Raw genomic sequence first — 18,959 nt, 5'->3', positions numbered from 1 at the left:
AACTCCACGAAATTCCACGTGTCCGACAAAAGGCGTCAGTTAATATGTTATAACTTGGAGTAGCCTATGGCTTTTACTTTGAAAAAGGAATCCACGTTTACTTCCGCCGAACAAGGATCAGCTGACAGGAGTGTAAACAGAGGCGTGGACACCCGGTTCGCCCTGGTGACTTACGAGGAGTTACAAGCGTCGCTCGTTTGACAGCGCTTCCAGATGGTGCGGTAGCAGCTATTGGTGCTACTGGTTATATTGGTGCTTCTGGTGCTACTGGTGCAGTTCCCAGTCAGCCTGTCCTCTCCACCCAGGAGAGGCGGTACATGTCCCCCCCGCCGGACCCCCGCTGGGTGAGAGCGGCCCGCTGCCCGGGGGCTTTTCTGCAGCTCAGTAGTAAGTTCCACAACATACATGTTCGTCCTCAATATGCCTTCTGATTGCTTGAGATGTATTAAGTGTTTCCAGACGATTTAAAATAATTTCACACCATGTCACGTTATTCAAGCTCCCCAGAAACAGCTGCTGAGAATCTCTTTACTTAATCAAACATCTTACAACCGTGGTTGCAAAATGCTCATCGCATGTCAAGGCAAACAATAGGTTTTCAAATATGTTTTTTTATTCCTTGCATGGCATGGCATCTTGTGACAATTGCAAATTATGAAGTAGTCACAAGACATGACCAATTACTTGACCTCCCTTTTCCTGTATCCTACCTCCCTATTTAGCTTGTAAACAGCTATACTATAATTAAGGTGTCCTTTCCGAAAACGCACACAGCAATCTGTGATTATACAGTGTTCGTTCATTCTATTCATAAGTAGGCTTGTAATTCAAATAGCTTCCCTGGATACCATTCTACCCTTCAGTAGCTCTTGTCATTATCTGACCCAGGCGAACCGGTTTGTTCTGTGCCTCCTGCTGTCTGTCTGTCTGTCTTCATTCTACTTCTTCTTGAATCCAATGTCTGAACACAGAAAATGATCCTCCCTAATAGCTACGTACCATTACTTCATGGCCTCTATTGTATCAGTGCTGTGATGTCGTGTGAGTTGATGCTGCGTTATGTTAGATAACCTAATGGAAACTACAGTTCATTTCAGAGAGTACAATGCTTTGAATGCCCTCATATGATGCCTGTACAGGTACCTTCTCATCACAAAGGGATTTGATCAAATAATCAAATCAGTTTAAGCTAAAACCCACAGCTCAATCCACCCAGGGAAAGGACTTAATTATCTCTAAATGCCTTTAATGTGCTGAGAACCGTGGACTATCCAGGGAGACATCTGATGCCTTCTCAGTGGGCATGAGGGTGTAATGATTAAAAACACCTCTAATCTTTACATAACCAAGTGGTTGATTTTAGGTTGTGTGAATATTATGGGACACAATTTCTTCAGAACAAAGCCATAGTTGAAGTAAAATAAAAAGATTTGAATGGATCCCAATAGAAAGCAGCCCAGCCCGTTGGGGTTAGGCCAACCTAACCCCAATAGGGTTAGGTTAGCCTAACCCTAATAGAAAGCAGCCTAGCCCGTTGGGGTTAGGGTTAGGCTAACCTAACCCCAATAGGGTTAGGGTTAGGCTAACCTAACCCCAATAGAAAGCAGCCCAGCCCATTGGTTATTCCGCAGGGCACTATGGAGCAGATGGATCCTGAGGAGCAGTTTCTCCGCTACGCCAGAAATGGAGACCTGCCCGGTGTTGAGAGGCTTCTGCTGTCCAAGATCAGGGAGGAGGCGCAGATCAACATCAACTGCAAAGGTGCGAAGAGCACCTATGGATGATGATGTCACCGGAAACACTCACCAGCTGTTCAGTGACATCCTTGTGTTCCAGGAAAAAACAAATCGAATCTGGGATGGACGCCTCTTCACCTGGCCTGCTACTTTGGACATAAAGGTGTAGCGGAGGAACTGCTGAAGGTATTATGCCTTTATTGGTAAACACAAACAATTATTCATAATTTGTCTAGTGTGCGTAAATCTTGAATAAGTGAAGGTGAAATGCATGGCCATCTTCAGATGCCTTCTTCAAGTAATTTACACTTACTCACTTCAGTCAGGAGCTGACGCCAACATACCCAATACTATGGGGGACACACCGTTACACAAAGCTGCCTTCACAGGAAGAAAGGTACCTTTTGTGTGGCCAGTCACAGTCTGAAGGTGTCACAGGACAATATGTTACACAGTCACAAATTATCCAACTTAAGATCTATTAATTTATCTAATCTATTGATCTTTTAATCTATCCGATCTATTGATCTATTAAGATCTATTGATGTGTTTGTCATCATCTTCCTGCTCGACGTTCCGGCCCCCAGGAGCTCGTGATGCTGCTGCTCCGGTTTGATGCTTGTGCGACAGTCATCAACGGGACCGCGCAGATTCCCAAAGACGTCAGCGAGAACGCAGAGATCAGAAGCATGCTGGAAGGTGAGTGGCGCTTTAAGCAGCTGGTTCATCAGAAAGGGTCTCGCACTGCTCTTTTTCATTGGCTATTCAGCAAAGAATGCTAGAAAATGGGCGTAGTTTGTTATTTTACGTCCAAATCGAATCAGTATCACTACTTCTTATTCTACTGCAGCGACAAAGAAAGGAGTGAACTAATGTGTGAAAATTGCGGCACTAACTAGCTGAATATTTGTGTTTCTGCTTGCCCACATGTCAAGCCCCAACAGCTTGTATGTTTAGTTGTGGTTTGTTTTTTACCCAAATAAATCTGGAAAAGAAGGATAAAACGAGTTCCAATTGTTTAATGATGTCTTTATGTCTTTTGTGGTTCAGTTTGTCGCTGCTTGTGTTCTGATATTCACGTCTAAAGCAATCTGGTGGGATATATTAATACAATAAAGGTTTGGGATTATAAATCTGGTATGTCATTAATAAACTGGTTTCTGTACCTAACGTTAGCCGCTGAAAGAACAGAGGAGAGGAAGCTTGAAGAGCAGCTTCTGGACGCTTCCAGAGAAGGAGATCTCCCCTCCTTAAATCTCCTGGTTAGTCTTCTTCTGGAACCGTTTGCCCCTGATTAACTTCACAAAACATCATATAATTATAAAACACTGATATAATTTGACTATTGAACTTAAGTAAATTAGTCGGAACACAAAGCTGTCAATAAATGGACACTTGATAGAAGACATGATTCATCAATTGTTTGATTAACTTTTACTAAACGGGGGCTGTAGGTAAAATATTTTATGAGTTGCGCAAATTTGATACCTTTTAATGTTTCGAGAAGGTGAGTTTACAATTCAGGGGCTTGTCATTACTTATACAATTCTGGAATGTGGCTGTTAATTAACCTGTTGGTATTGCTATTTGTCCTGGGCACGTCTTCAATCCATGGTGGTTGTTTCAGTTACTCTTATTTTATAGTAAGAGCTTTGGAATAATTATTTTAAACCTAAAGTTAAATCCAGAAATGTTCAAAGAAGATCCCAGAGCAAAAAGAAGCCCACAGGTAAGAAGTGCCTTCCTCTCTTGGCTGCTGATTCCAGCTCAACAGGAAGAAGCCAATAGACATTCACTGTGTGGATCTCTTGGGGAACACTCCTCTCCACTGCGCTGCCTATCGCGGCCAGAGACAGTGTGCCCTGAGGCTGCTGAAGACTGGGGCCAGCCCCAACATCAAGAACAACAACGGTAAATAAATGGGATTTCTGTTCAACCTACTGTGCCAGGAAAATTCAAGAGCTAGTGTACACAAAACTCTTTATTTGTAGTCATACCTTCACAGAGTAGCCAGGCTTTCACTTTAGAGCCTGCTCAAATATTCAGATCAGCACCAGGGTTATAATGTACCTGGAAGCGTATCCCCTTTTTTGGGGATATTGTTTTTTTCTATTGTTTTTTTGTGCTCCAGTTGTAGAAAATTGCTATGGTAATATGATTATGTATAACTTATGTATCATTTATGAACACACACACACACTCATATATATATATTTAAGTATTTTACTGCTCAGCTATTTTCCTTGTTCATTTTATTTTGACCTGTTACTTAATTTTACTTTGTGTTGATGTGTGACAGGTCAGTCTGCGTTCGCCCTTGCAAATGATGCAGTAATGAAGCAAGTCTTGGAGGGAAACGTCCACCCGGTGGGTGCCATGGTTTCTTCCAAAGCCACATAGGCTATTGCTCCAGAATATTGACACTTTCCAACATTTTCTTCCATTCCTTTTGTTAGGGCATGACCCGTCATGTCAAGATGTTTGAGGGCCTGCTTTGGAAGGTAGACATTCTTCATGCACTCACACATTAGACCTTTTGTCTCTTCTGACACACCATCAATAATGTCAATAATCTAGCATTATGCATTCCTGCTAAACTCTGTATGTATTATTTGGATTTCAACTCTGTTCTCCATTTATATCTCTTTCTAATTTGTATTACTGTCCAGTACCTCTGCTGTGCTACCTTCATAACAGTACCACTTGGATCAATAAAATACATGATATTCAGTTATGTCATGGGTGTAAATGCACAAGAAGTGCAACAGTTCAGATGATCCAGACTGAGATTTTTGACTGGACTCTTCCGGTTTGTCCTACAGAGCTCCCGGTTCTTCGGCTGGCGTTCCTACTGGGTGCTCCTACAGGACGGGGTTCTCTCCTGGTACTCCAAACAGTACGTCACCTCTGTGTCTGATAAGGTTATCCAAGCATCCTCAACCTCCTCAGTGTTTCAGCTGTGTTTGGGGGTCATGTCCACAACCTAAACTAGGTGGTCCCTGAGGAAGCCCCCAATTAATAATGTGTTCAGCCTCTTGTATACATTGTAACGCTTCAATTAAGATGCCTCACTAAGATATTAATTTAAATCCATGTTAAATCTTTATAGCTCAATCTAAAGTCCAAGACATCACACTATACCATGGGATCCATCCATTACCATCATTCCCGACTTCATCAACAGCCAGGCTGACATTCTGAACACGTTGCACAGGATGAGAATCTTTAAAGCTGTAATTAGTATTTTGGGGAAATTCTTTGCTTATCGGTTATCTATTTATGTGCCTGATCTGTTTTGTATTTTTCTCTGTAATTCAAGGTCGGATGCGGCTGCCAATAGCCGGAGACAGGGCTGCAAATCTCTAACTCAGGCTCATTGTTTGGTAAGGCCAGACTCCCTTTGGTATTCTGAGTAGGGCCCGCTACCCTACTGCATGACGATGTGTTGGCAGTATTAAGCTGGTGTGTTTAGTCACACTAGGTCATTTAAAGGGTCATGGATGTATCTTTGTCCTTAGTGTAATCCCTCTTAATTTTTTCGTCTTCTCTTCAGATCCGAGCGCGAGATAACTGCTTCTTTACGGTGAAGTGCTTTGATGACAGCGTGCACCACTTTAAGGTGTCCCCGAAAATGGATCCAGAAGGTACAAGAAAAGTAAGCAAGCAGTTTCTTCTCCCCATGCTTCTTCCCTGGCAACTTGTCATGTCCCCAACACCAAACATTGACCTAAACCTAAACCCAACACCAAACATTGACCTAAACCTAAACCCAACACCAAACATTGACCTAAATCTAAACCCAAAACCAAACATTGACCTCAACCTAAACCCAACACCAAACATTGACCTCAACCTAATCCCAACACCAAACATTGACCTAAACCTAAACCCAACACCAAACATTGACCTCAACCTAAACCCAACACCAAATATTAACCTAAACCTAAACCCAACACCAAACATTAACCTAAACCTAAACCCAACACCAAACATTAACCTAAACCTAAACCCAACACAAAACATTGACCTAAACCTAAACCCAACACCAAACATTTCCATAAACGCAACCTCATGGTGCGGTCCAGGTGATAGGAGGTGTCAGGTGATAGGAGGTGTCAGGTGATAGGAGGTGTCAGGTGATAGGTGTCAGGTGATAGGAGGTGTCAGGTCATAGGAGGTGATAGGTGTCAGGTGATAGGAGGTGTCAGGTGATAGGAAGTGTCAGGTGATAGGAGGTGTCAGGTGATAGGAGGTGATAGGAGGTGTCAGGTGATGGGAGGTGTCAGGTGATAGGAGGTGTCAGGTGATAGGAGGTCTCAGGTGATAGGAGGTGTCAGGTGATAGGAGGTGATAGGAGGTGTCAGGTGATAGGAGGTGTCAGGTGATAGGAGGTGATGGGAGGTGTCAGGTGATAGGTGTCAGGTGATAGGAGGTGATAGGAGGTGTCAGCTGATAGGAGGTGTCAGGTGATAGGAGGTGATAGGTGTCAGGTGATAGGAGGTGTCAGGTGATAGGAGGTGATAGGAGGTGTCAGGTGATAGGAGGTGTCAGGTGATAGGAGGTGATAGGAGGTGTCAGGTGATAGGAGGTGTCAGGTGATAGGAGGTGATAGGAGGTGTCAGGTGATAGGAGGTGTCAGTTGATAGGAGGTGATAGGAGGTGTCAGGTGATAGGAGGTGTCAGGTGATAGGAAGTGTCAGGTGATAGGAGGTGTCAGGTGATAGGAGGTGTCAGGTCATAGGAGGTGTCAGGTGATAGGAGGTGTCAGGTCATAGGAGGTGATAGGTGTCAGGTGATAGGAGGTGTCAGGTGATAGCAAGTGTCAGGTGATATGAGGTGTCAGGTGATAGGAGGTGATAGGAGGTGTCAGGTGATAGGAAGTGTCAGGTGATAGGAGGTGTCAGGTGATAGGAGGTGTCAGGTGATAGGAGGTGTCAGGTGATAGGAGGTGTCAGGTGATAGGAGATGTCAGGTGATAGGAGGTGTCAGGTGATAGGAGGTGTCAGGTGATAGGAGGTGATAGGAGGTGTCAGGTGATAGGAGGTGTCAGGTGATAGGAGGTGATGGGAGGTGTCAGGTGATTGGAGGCGCCAGATGATAGGAGGTGATGGGAGGTGTCAGGTGATAGGAGGTGTCAGGTGATAGGAGGGGTCAGGTGATAGGAGGTGTCAGGTGATAGGTGTCAGGTGATAGGAGGTGTCAGGTGATAGGAGGTGATAGGAGGTGTCAGGTGATAGGAGGTGATAGGTGTCAGGTGATAGGAGATGTCAGGTGATAGGAAGTGTCAGGTGATAGGAGGTGTCAGGTGATAGGAAGTGTCAGGTGATAGGAGGTGTCAGGTGATAGGAGGTGTCAGGTGATAGGAGGTGTCAGGTGATAGCAGTGTGGTTCTGCTGTGCAGGCGTGGCTGGAGGCACTGGAGGAGCACGCGGCCTACAGTACTCACTACTGCAGCCAGGAGCAGACCGGGGAGGAGGAGGAGAACGAGGAGGAGCTGCTCTCCACTCTGGAGCTGAAGGAGTCTCTTCAGGTGGCAAACAACCACAACAACACATCCATTATTTATGCCTCAACATAATAGAATAGTGTTTTCACCACACACACACACACACACACACACACACACACACACACACACACACACACACACACACACACACACACACACACACACACACACACACACACACACACACAGCAAAATCTCCTCCTGCTGACTCTTATAATGGTGGTTCTTTCCTCTCTGTTTCTCCTCCAGTCAGCTGAGTGCAGTCAGCAAAGACTTGAGAAGGAGCTGTCTATGTTTATTTCCATGGCCAAGAATGACGGACTCACAGAAAGTAAACGCTCTTGTGAAATTGTCCCCTTCCTCCCACTAAATGATTTCACAATACCAGTTAATCGAGAGCTGGCTTCACTGACATCTCCAAACAATTGCAGAATTTGTATGCTTGAATCTCAATGCCTTGGCTGTGAGTGTAACATTACAAAATGCACATTATCAATACTTTGGATATTCCAATGCTAAAGTCTTGCTAAATAAAGGAAGAATAAACAATTTCAACATATTCAAATTGCATATCTCCATACAGGCCAATGTAAAATCTGGGATTAAAATCCCAGATTTTATTTTATAACAAGTAATATATTTTATTACCAAGAGCTGCCGTGGCCTTATGCATTTTGTTTTTATTTACATTTTTTAGAGTTTCCTCCGTCTCTGATAGAGAAGATGCAGGACGTGTGTCAGCTGTCAAGTGAGACGTGTTCCCATCTGAACCTGTGTCTGGGCCTCTTCTCCAGGCAGGACGGGGTAGGTGTGTCCGTGTCCCTAACCCTAGCCCTAACCCTAATCCTAGCCCTTCTCCAGGCAGGAAGGGGTAAGTGTGTCCCTAACCCTAGCCCTAACCCTAACCTAGCCCTAACCCTTCTCCAGGCAGGACGGGGTAGGTGTGTCCGTGTCCCTAACCCTAGCCCTAACCCTAGCCCTAACCCTTCTCCAGGCAGGACGGGGTAGGTGTGTCCGTGTCCCTAACCCTAGCCCTAACCCTAGCCCTAACCCTTCTCTAGGCAGGACGGGGTAGGTGTGTCCCTAAATTAGCCTTTTCCTTCGTCAGTGAATGTGAGCAGCAAACAAGTGTTAATGTAGTGCTGAGGGGCCACCACCACTCTGGGCGTGAAGCTTATTCCCAGACAGCTCTAAGGAAAGGAACCTCGCCGGTGGGATCTGGGATGGTGCACATGTTGAATTATTCTCCTTTTGGGGTCTATTTGCATTACAACAGAATGCGCATGTCACAATGTAAGCTGGAGATGGGGTTGTTCCTTGGTCTTGGTTGAAAGAGGGGAAATGTAAATGAAGACCTCGTAAGATATGTAAATGTTGGAGCACTCGACCTGCCATGAGAAATGTTTTCAGCTTGTCATTTGGTTTTATCCCTAAACATGTTTTTCATCATCATTCGCAGAGCTTTTATAAATAAGGTTTACCTCCCATCCCACTGTTCACTCTCCTCCTGAATGTTTAGAGGCAGTGAAACCCATTCTGTTATCTATCCCAGAGTGAGGATCGAAGGATAAGGGATATCGTCTTTAACTACCAGCCCAAAAGGCTGTGGGTTCAAACCCCAATGATCCTTACTCTACCTGTAGATGTTATTGTGGACAGGACCGGCAGCTCCTTACCAGTGACCACACTCACTCACTTTTTAAAGGAGTAATCAGTAATCCGATTACTTATCAAGGTAACTTTGGCAACACTGCCCACTACACAGCTGGGACCAGGCCTTTACAACAGTGTAGTAGGGCCCACTACACAGCTGGGACCGGGCCTTTACAACAGTGTAGTAGGGCCCACTACACAGCTGGGACCAGGCCTTTACAACAGTGTAGTAGGGCCCACTACACAGCTGGGACCGGGCCTTTACAACAGTGTAGTAGGGCCCACTACACAGCTGGGACCAGGCCTTTACAACAGTGTAGTAGGGCCCACTACACAGCTGGGACCAGGCCTTTACAACAGTGTAGTAGGGCCCACTACACAGCTGGGACCGGGCCTTTACAACAGTGTAGTAGGGGAATCGTAATGTTTACACTTGGTCACCCACAGAGGTAACCTTACTAGATATTTTTACTTTGAAATGAGTTTCTCTTCACCAAGTTTTATAGTGTGTGTGTGTGTGTTTGTGTGTGTGTGTGGGTGTGTTTGTGTGGGTGTGTTTGTGTTTATGCCGCCACCTGGGCATGCATGCATGTTTGCGTGCACCCATGCATGTGCACGTGTGTGTGTGTGTGTGTGTGTTGCCGTGTGGCTATGGGTTCAGGTGCGCAGTCTGAAATTGGAGCAGGAGTTTGAAAAGAACCAGATCCTGTCGGAGGCTCTGCAGACTCTGGCCACGGAGCACTATGAGCTGGAGCAGTCGGTGGCCACGGGGACTCCGCCGCGCAGCGCTCTGAGCGAGGATGAGTTCTACGACGCATTGTCTGGTAGGTCCATGTACACAGAATACAGGTCCTGTTGCTTGTGTTTCTCATATACTTTTACTTTCTCTTATATTTCACTGTTGGAGGAGCCCAAGACTAAAGAATTTCATTGCTCTGTAATTATTGTGCATATGACAATAATACCATCTTGAATCTTGAATCTTGAATCTTGAATCTTGAACTACTCTGCCATGTTAATATTGCCACAGTTGTGTTTGAGATGTCAAGTATCAATTTATTTATTTGTCTTCATAGAATCCTGCTCTGGACACTTAAACTTACACTTCTATTGATTGATATTATTGAAAGTCTGCTTCATCTCTCCGTATTTTGGATTGCTTGTTGGGAATAGAGATATGATATTTGCTTGAGATAAAATTCATGTATTTCTGGAAATAAAAAAATTACAAACTAAAAACAGGTGCTATATCAGTATTCCCATCTGAGAGTAACCGTTACCATGACTACGGCTGTTTGATCCTGCTCTCACATGCCCAGAGTCGGACTCTGAGCTCTCCCTGAGTGGTTCGGAGACGCTGGCCAGCCGTTCCCGGGAGGAAGACGAGGAAGACGAAGATGAGGAGCTCTCCGTCCTAATGAGCAGCAGCCACAGTACCCCAATCACCATGTTGCAGGAGGATCGCCATGGCAACACGGAGCCCCAAACCAATGGCAACACGCAGCATAGGTTTGTATTTTGCAGTCTTTAGTCAAGAAGCTCCCATATCCCGAAGAAAGCAGACATTGGCCTTATATATAGATCTATAGATGTATAGATATAAATCTATAGATATAGATATTTATTATAAATACAGAACTGTTTGTCAGGGACTTGTTGTTTGTTGGCAGTTGTCTTTGGCCTTCCTCTCCCAGAGTGCCCCCCCTGCCCCCCCCCCACTGGCTGTTGTCTAACTCTAGATGTGTGCTGATGGTTTTTTTCACTTCTTGCCAAATCAGGTGATAAATAATTGAAAAGGAGGGCAGGTCAGGTGGAGTCATTAGAGGAAGCTGAATCGAAAGGCCTAAAACTGGACCTTAAACTTTCATGAGGTCAAAGTGTTGTGCAACAGTGTGAATACAGGAGTACCTGAACTGGTCTTTGGAGTACAGCTTATGAGACTCCACCAGTTGAAATTGGGAAGGAGAGTGAAGGTTGCTGGACCCCAGCAAAAAGCCTCTGTGTTCAGAGGGCCGGGGGAGGGAGACTCCTTCCTTAGCTCATCAACGAGTGTCTAAGAAGCGTAAGGAAAGCTGTACAGGTTTTAGAAAGACGGACACATTGGGTTCAATGGGAGCATGTGTGAGCGCCTTCAGTACTCGTGTCAGGTTGGGTTGCTTGTTTGGGGAGGATGATGTCTTCTCCATGAGTGTGGACTCTCATCCCGGGCTTTGGTCAAACATGTCAACATGGCCTCTGACTAACAGCCAGAGGACAAGAATTTACAGGCTTTAACAAGATATGACCCAGGCATCCATTACAGGTCACATTTTAACCAATAAATATTTTTTTCCCCAGGAGTTGCAGAGTTACTCCACACACCAACAGAAGTTTGTTCTTTCCTTTACAACGTGTGTGTTTGTGTCCTAGGACCCATCTCCCTGCACCAATGTTCTCAAGGAATGACTTCAGCATCTGGAGCATCTTGAGGAAGTGCATCGGAATGGTAAGAGACGGCTGCACAGCAAGTCTGTCATGAACCTCTTTTTAAAGCTCAACACCTAGCCAGGGCTCTGCAATTTACACTTTCTCTGATTTGTGAAAACTGGAATTCATTCTGGTTATTTTCTTTTGCATTCTTTGCTTGATCCATTTATGCATTGACATATTCCCACTTTTTGTAAACAAAATTACAAATGCAATGGATTTCACTGTGTGTTCAAAGTTCAAATGTACCAGGCCCAACATGATTCTTAAAAAGGATAAATTGATAGAAACACATTGATTGGTATCTGACACTGTTTAACGCTGGTGCAAGTACACACACAGCAAGCCTGTTGTATGTGTGGCTGCAATTGCAAAACAAAAGTGTTTTAAAATAACAATTCATAGAATGAATAAACGTGCAATGCACTCAACACTATGCCTGTCTTTGTTTGTTACTCAGCTGTGTGATTTATTTTGGGAGTGACCTTCATGGTCCCTAACCGGCCACTGAAAACATGACAAGTGTCATGTTCCTTTCAGCTTGTGCTGAATAATAGGCATTGTTTGTCTCTGTTCCGTGCCTTCAGTTTGAACCTTTTAAGAGGTCAAGCTAGTTGTCATCAATCCTTCATTTCCAATAATGTAAAGGGTGCATTTCTCTTGTCAGTGTGTGGATTAGAAGCATTACCTCAAAGCATTAGAGTGCAGTCAGTTGACTGGTGAAGTACTATCTCAGGGTTAGGGTTAGACACAGTCCGTGTACTGTTTAATATGTGGAGCAGAGTGTTATAGATTGGCACTTGGTCATATTCTATGTTACCACGTGGAACCTGTGGTTCTCCCTCATATTTCTCATATCTCCTCTCAGGAACTCTCTAAGATTACGATGCCTGTGATCTTCAACGAGCCTCTCAGCTTCCTGCAGCGGCTGACCGAATACATGGAGCACACCTACCTCCTGCACCGAGCCAGCGCGGCCACTGACTCCATCCAGCGAATGAAGGTATGAACCCCCGCGGAGCTCTGGACGCCCCCCGGTGTGACGGAACAGGGCAATGTTTACCTTGATCTGACCTTGGCTTGTGTGATCTGACCTTGGCTTGTGTGATCTGACCTTGCTGTGTGTGTGATCTGACCTTGGTAGTGTGATCTGACCTTGGCTTGTGTGATCTGACCTTGGCTTGTGTGATCTGACCTTGGCTTGTGTGATCTGACCTTGGCTTGTGTGATCTGACCTTGCTGTGTGTGTGATCTGACCTTGGCTTGTGTGATCTGACCTTGCTGTGTGTGTGATCTGACCTTGGTAGTGTGATCTGACCTTGGTAGTGTGAGACTGACCTTGGTAGTGTGTGATCTGACATTGGCTTGTGTGATCTGACCTTGGTAGTGTGTGATCTGACCTTGGTAGTGTGTGGCTGCGTTTGCTGTCTCGGCCGTGGCCTCTCAGTGGGAGCGTACTGGTAAACCCTTCAACCCACTACTGGGAGAGACCTACGAACTGGTGAGGTAAACAACTACTAAAATACCCTATTTACCACAACTATATTACAACACATGTGTAACACATTCACACACACAGACGTGGGAAGCTAGCAGGCCAACGCATAGCTCAACATGCTCATGGTAGTGCACCATGACCCTAATGGGTTATGGTTAGAGTTAGGGTAACCCTAACCCTAACTTAGGTACGGCTCAACCATAGGGTTATCATAACCCTAATGGGTTATGTTTAGGGTAAGGGTAACCCTAACCATAATCACCTTGTGTTGTGTCAGAGAGGACCTCGGCTTCAGGCTGATCTCGGAGCAGGTCAGCCATCACCCCCCTGTCAGCGCCTTCCATGCCGAGGGCCTGCAGAAGGACTTTGTGTTCCACGGCTCCATCTACCCCAAGCTCAAGTTCTGGGGTAAAAGTGTGGAGGCGGAGCCCAAAGGCATCATCACCCTGGAGCTGCCCAAGTAAGAGCAGCAGCTGTAGACCCTAATGGCGCGTTTCCACCAGCGGAGGCCGGTCGGTTCAGTATGCAGAGGTGTGGCACGGTTCGCGATTCAACCACCAAAAGAGGGCGGGGTCCGGAGTGAGGCGTATTGAGCCGTACTCGTCTCGCAGTACAAACAAACACAGAAGAAATGTAACGCAAAAGTTTGCCGTCTTTCTTGGATGTCCTACATTGTCGCCCTTTGTTCATTGTGTCGCGTTCTTCTTTTTCCTTGTATTTATTAGCAGGCTACACTGTCTGGCTGCTATGAGGTCACGATGCTAACGTAGCTGCAGTGGCTATCGCCATCCGGCTTAAACCCCGCCCTACCATAAGTAACTGAGCTGGGCTATACCGCACCTTCACTACTGAGCTGAGGAGTGCTGGGCCAAAGCCCACACGCCGGTGGAAATGCGCCATAACCCTAACCCTAGCCCCCCAACCCTGCCGACACAGATGAACCCTAACCCTAACCCTAACCCTAGCCCCCCAACCCTGCCGACACAGATGAACCCTAACCCTAACCCTAACCCTAGCCCCCCAACCCTGCCGACACAGATGAACCCTAACCCTAACCCTAACCCTAGCCCCCCAACCCTAGCCCCCCAACCCTGCCGACACAGATGAACCCTAACCCTAACCCTAGCCCCCCAACCCTGCCGACACAGATGAACCCTAACCCTAACCCTAACCCCCCCATCTGTGTCTGCCGACACAGATGCCGCACCCCCACGTATGCACAGAACAAACAACGACCATAACAACATGTATGTAAGAACTAACAGACCATAACAACATGTATGTAAGAACTAACAGACCATAACAACATGTATGTAAGAACTAACAGACCACAACAACATGTATGTAAGAACTAACAGACCATAACAACATGTATGTAAGAACTAACACACATAACAACATGTATGTAAGAACTAACAGACCATAACAACATGTATGTAAGAACTAACAGACCATAACAACACAAGACGTATGTGTGTATTTATCCTATGTTACATATTAATTATTTTGGGGGTCAGGGTTAGGGGGGATTGCGGCCTGGCCCTATCTCTATGGATACATGTGTGCTGTCCCTTGGTCCTGGTTGTTCAGGTACAACGAGGCCTACACCTGGACTAACCCCACCTGCTGCGTCCACAACATCATCGTAGGCCAGCTGTGGATCGAGCAGTATGGGAACATGGAGGTGATTAACCACAAGTAAGAAGAAAAACGTCAAATACAACTTGTCCATTTCCGGAACATATGCAGAACTAAGCTGGTTTAAGAGAGACCTATGGCTTGTATCTGTTGTGTAGTGAAATTGTTCCAGCTTGTTCCAGAATAAGACTAGTGACAGTCCCCTACATTGAGGAAGTGACTCAGGAGCAAGAAAAGCCTGAACAGGAATGTTTTGCATGACAAAGCACAATGAGAGTGAATGAGTGAAATGGTTTCCTGATTTTAAATAGAACTGGTGAGAAATGCTGCCTGATCTTCAAACCGTGCGGCCTTTTTAGCAGAGAGCTGCACAAGGTGGAAGGGTACATTCTCGACAAAAGGTGTGTGCTTTTTCTGGGCTCAAATGTCAATCCTCTGTGAAATAATGTGCGATATTTAAATGTCAATGTCTTTCTACTCGTAGGCTCTCCCATTATGAGGCTATAGGCTTTTCTTAACATTGACCTGATTGGTCAGCAGAATGTGAAGTGCAGTCCTCCACAAGCACGTCGTGGCCTTATGGAATTGTTTTAATGTGTTTATTGTTTTGGAGCAGCAAGAGGAAGGTGAGCGCTCTGTATGGGAAGTGGACGGAGTGTCTGTACACCGTGGAGCCGGCGGCCTTCGACGCTCACAGGAGGAAGGGGGCAGAGGTGAAGAAGGACAGCAAAGCGGTACACTTCCTAATCCTTCACTCCAATATTATTGATAATCATACGATTAAAGTGTGTATAGTGTTCACAGTCTGTCCCAACATTCAGTCATTCATTTATAGTTTTCATGATACCAATCCATGCCTTTGGAAGTGCATAGTCCACACACTGAATTGCTCCGAAGATGTTTCTTTCACCAAATGAAACATCTATGATCCTTGTTAGGGCTAGGGTTAGGGTTAGTTAGGTTAGGGTTGGGTTATCCAAACAGTGTTTATATTGGTGAAAGATAGGCCTTGGAGTATCTGCTCTGCTCCTCCAAACATAGAATTAATATAGTATATAATATATTCTAATATATATACTATAGTATATAAGTATTATTACCCAACTCTCCGACACCTACAGAAAACATTGGATGTGTGTGATGTATATCTCCTTCAAAAGTCAAAAGCTTGACATTCATAAGGAACAATTCGAACAGTTCAGAACATAAATCTGGGTTTTTTATACAACCATTGAGTTATCTTTCATGTCATCTCACCTCAAAACGGAGCCCTGGACTGGAATATTGCCAGATGTTTCGTAATAATGAAGACCTCGGGTATTGACCTCTCCAATTTGTCCCGATTCGCAGACTTCCAGCAAAGAGCCAGAGGGGAACCCTCTCCCCGACACAGACACCGTGGAGGTCATCTCTGGCAGCCAGCTTCTGTGGAGGATCGCGCCACGACCGGCCAACTCGGTGGAGGTAGGAGACGGAAGCCCGGGAGAATCACTGCTGAGCCGAAGAGGATTTCTGTTGAAACCTTGCTGTCTTCTTGTGAATATTCATGTCCATAACTCACATTTTCTCTTTTTGACGCCATTCCCATTTAATTCTCTCTCCTTGTGTAGATGTACAGCTTCACTACCTTTGCGATGCAGCTGAACGAGATGTCCGGGGAGATGAAAAGACTCCTTCCAAAGACTGACTGTCGACTGAGGCCGGACATCAGAGCAATGGAGAGCGGAAATATTGGTGATGAAGAACAAAAGACAATATATTCATATTAAAAACCAGGCTTCACTGCACATACCTTTATGTGGAGTTGAGGAAGTTTCAGTCACTATTTACCATAGACTCATATCAATACAATGTTTTTTTCTTTTGGCCTTGTAGAACTTGCAAGTGATGAGAAGAATAGGCTAGAGGAGAAGCAGAGGGCTGCACGCAAAAACCGCTCCAAGCCTGATGAAGACCTGACGACCAGGTGGGTAGTGACAGCTGTATAGCTGGACATTTTAATAATGTCAAGGATTGAACGGAAACCAAGCCTGGTTTTATTTGACATATAGGCCATTTACAAGATTGTATAATTAAATGTAGTGTGTTCATTCATCATGATACTGTTCAAATAAATGGGTCATTTAAAATCTTTCCATCTAGATGTGTTGTATTTATATGACCTTTTATCATATTTATAGCCTTCCACATTTGAAGATCATTTCCTAAATCGCATCATGTAATAAGAAAATATACATGGTCCGATACATGTTGCTATCTCTCTCTCTCTCTCGCTCTCTCTCTCTCTCTCTCTCTCTCTCTCTCTCTCTCTCTCTCTCTCTCTCTCTCTCTCTCTCTCTCTCTCTCTCTCTCTCTCTCTCTCTACATATATATATATATATATATATATATATATATATATATATATATATATATATATATATCTTTATCCAGGCCTCTATTGATGATCTCCTGAATGGTCGTTTGTATCTTTTGTTCTTATCTTTTGTTCCATCCTGGCTTTGATGTCCAGGACCCCTGCCCTCGCCCCCAGGTCAGAGCTGCTCTCTGTCCGCTCTGCACCACACCTGTAGCTTACTGCCTATAGCCCTGTCATTTTAGCTATATTATACTGGCATGTTAACTAACATGAGATGGTAGTTTTACTAACATGACAGAATCACACTCATCAGCTTGATCAGAAATATTAACAGCATCAGAACCCTTTCTTTGGCTAAGCAATTAACTGCATATATTTATAAACATAACTATAAATAAACTCTCCCTTTATTTAAATCTACTCTAACTCACATCGACCCTTCATAACTCTGACTCCTTAAGAACAGTTTGCCTTGTGACGAAAAAGTCATTTCCACAATAACGGTAAACCTTTAACAACTACATTGACCTTGAAGTTGTGATCCAAAACATTATCTTGGAATAAGATTATATATCCTTAAAAAATATATATATACAGTATATTGCATCTCTTATTGTTTCTGATCTCTGCACTGTTTCCAGGTGGTTTCATAAAGGCCCTAATCCCTTCATCAACTCCCAGGATTGGCTGTTTTCTGGTGGATACTGGGACAGGAATTACACTGAACTGCAGCTGGCTGATATTTACTGAACACATTCCTCTACGAATATGAAGTACTTCAGTCAGACTCCCTCCACTATCTATGTCATTAAGTTACCATATAGGCTGTTTTTCTTCTCTCCTTTTTTACCATAATAACAAGCAATATGCAAATCATTTTAATGAATAGAGTGGTCTTCATTTATTGCACCTTACTGTGCATAAGTGTTATTTAAAAGAAGAACAAAAAGGATATATAAAATGTTACAAAATGTTGAGCGGTTTACAATCGCTTTCAAATGTACCATTTCCATAAATACAGACCGATTTACTGTTTGCTGCTCAGAATATTATTTTAACATTATACATACATATATAGTGGCTGTTTGTGAAGTCAGGAAAAAACACTGCTGATGCACAGGGTTTTGCCGTTTTAGTGTGTATATCTAGTTCAAATATTTTTAATATTGATGTAGTTCTAAATGATTTGTGTCTGTATAATACCTTCCTGTTAAAAAACAAGCAAGTCATCTGGTCATCCAAACGGCTATAGATCCTCCATGTCATTCTCAACGTGCTTTTCCAAACAGGAAAATAACTCGTGTTAAGGAGAAAAGTCTACCTTTTCTTGGGTACTGTTACATTTTCATGGCATTTTGCAATCAACTCAATTGCGTGGCCCATTCAGATAAAAAAAAGAATAAAGAATAATGAATTGGAACAACTGAGTTTAGATATTTTTGGAATACTGAGACGATCACTAGTAAATCATGTCGTTAACTTTATTTTACTTAACAGGTTTTTATACAATATGGCTGTGATCCTGAATAAAATGTATTAATAAACCGATATGTTGTATATGATGCAATCTGAGGACGTTTCTTTTTGTATTTTTAGTAAGACTATAATTGAAGAAAATCATTGACCTAACATTTAAGTGAAAGAATGAAGGTAGCATTGACGAGAAGGGTGTCCCTTGGATGTCCGCCAGGACTGACAGAACGGCAGGAACCGCAGACGAACACGAAATTAATATGCGAATACATGTTGAATCTCCAACGGCAAACTTACTTCACTACGGTACTCCAAGTGCAGGAAATTATTACTAGGCCTATGAACAGAATAAGTGGAGGAATGTGTCCTTCCGATCATCACACTCGTCTGTCATCTGAGCTAATCTGTAACACATGCATGCACACACGACAGAAACGATGAAAGAAAGAACAAATAAGGAAAGTTATTCCCTGGCCCCATAGCCGTGTTACCTGCCAAGGGAAGTTCATTGTGGTCAATTTAGGTCACATTGGCTACTTGCAACTCGCCTTTCCTAAGTTTCTGTACCAAACGTTTGTGCGGAACTTGTTGTGCATCGGGAGTAGGGGCCACACGAGCACAGACAGA

The 18,959-nt window shown here is 44.2% G+C and overlaps 1 protein-coding gene across 2 annotated transcripts; it reads left to right on the top strand.

Annotated features, from left to right (window-relative positions):
* The first annotated feature begins 179 nt into the window (after positions 1 to 179).
* LOC307078121 (oxysterol-binding protein-related protein 1-like) lies at positions 180 to 18,401 on the top strand. 2 transcript variants are annotated; one of them, XM_079739749.1, is made up of 29 exons: positions 180 to 387; positions 1,632 to 1,761; positions 1,837 to 1,922; positions 2,059 to 2,133; positions 2,324 to 2,435; positions 2,913 to 2,998; positions 3,503 to 3,647; positions 4,036 to 4,103; positions 4,193 to 4,237; positions 4,559 to 4,632; positions 5,056 to 5,119; positions 5,290 to 5,391; positions 7,138 to 7,266; positions 7,495 to 7,576; positions 7,943 to 8,049; positions 9,560 to 9,722; positions 10,218 to 10,407; positions 11,308 to 11,383; positions 12,233 to 12,367; positions 12,773 to 12,870; positions 13,140 to 13,322; positions 14,453 to 14,560; positions 14,812 to 14,901; positions 15,117 to 15,234; positions 15,851 to 15,964; positions 16,111 to 16,234; positions 16,376 to 16,466; positions 17,013 to 17,033; positions 17,501 to 18,401. In XM_079739749.1, exons 2-29 carry the CDS (start codon positions 1,638 to 1,640, stop codon positions 17,607 to 17,609), a joined length of 2,919 nt encoding a protein of 972 aa, XP_079595875.1. In that variant the 5' UTR covers positions 180 to 387; positions 1,632 to 1,637; the 3' UTR covers positions 17,610 to 18,401. The 2 variants fall into 2 exon arrangements, with proteins under 2 accessions (XP_079595875.1, XP_079595876.1); XM_079739750.1 differs by lacking the exons at positions 180 to 387; positions 1,632 to 1,761; positions 2,913 to 2,998 and having other exon boundaries at positions 1,860 to 1,922.
* The last annotated feature ends 558 nt before the right edge of the window (positions 18,402 to 18,959 follow it).

The sequence above is a fragment of the Pollachius pollachius genome (genome assembly GCF_949987615.1).
Source record: "Pollachius pollachius genome assembly, chromosome: 7".
In the NCBI taxonomy this organism is placed as follows: domain Eukaryota; kingdom Metazoa; phylum Chordata; class Actinopteri; order Gadiformes; family Gadidae; genus Pollachius; species Pollachius pollachius.
This window is presented reverse-complemented; position numbering and strand designations above follow the sequence as displayed.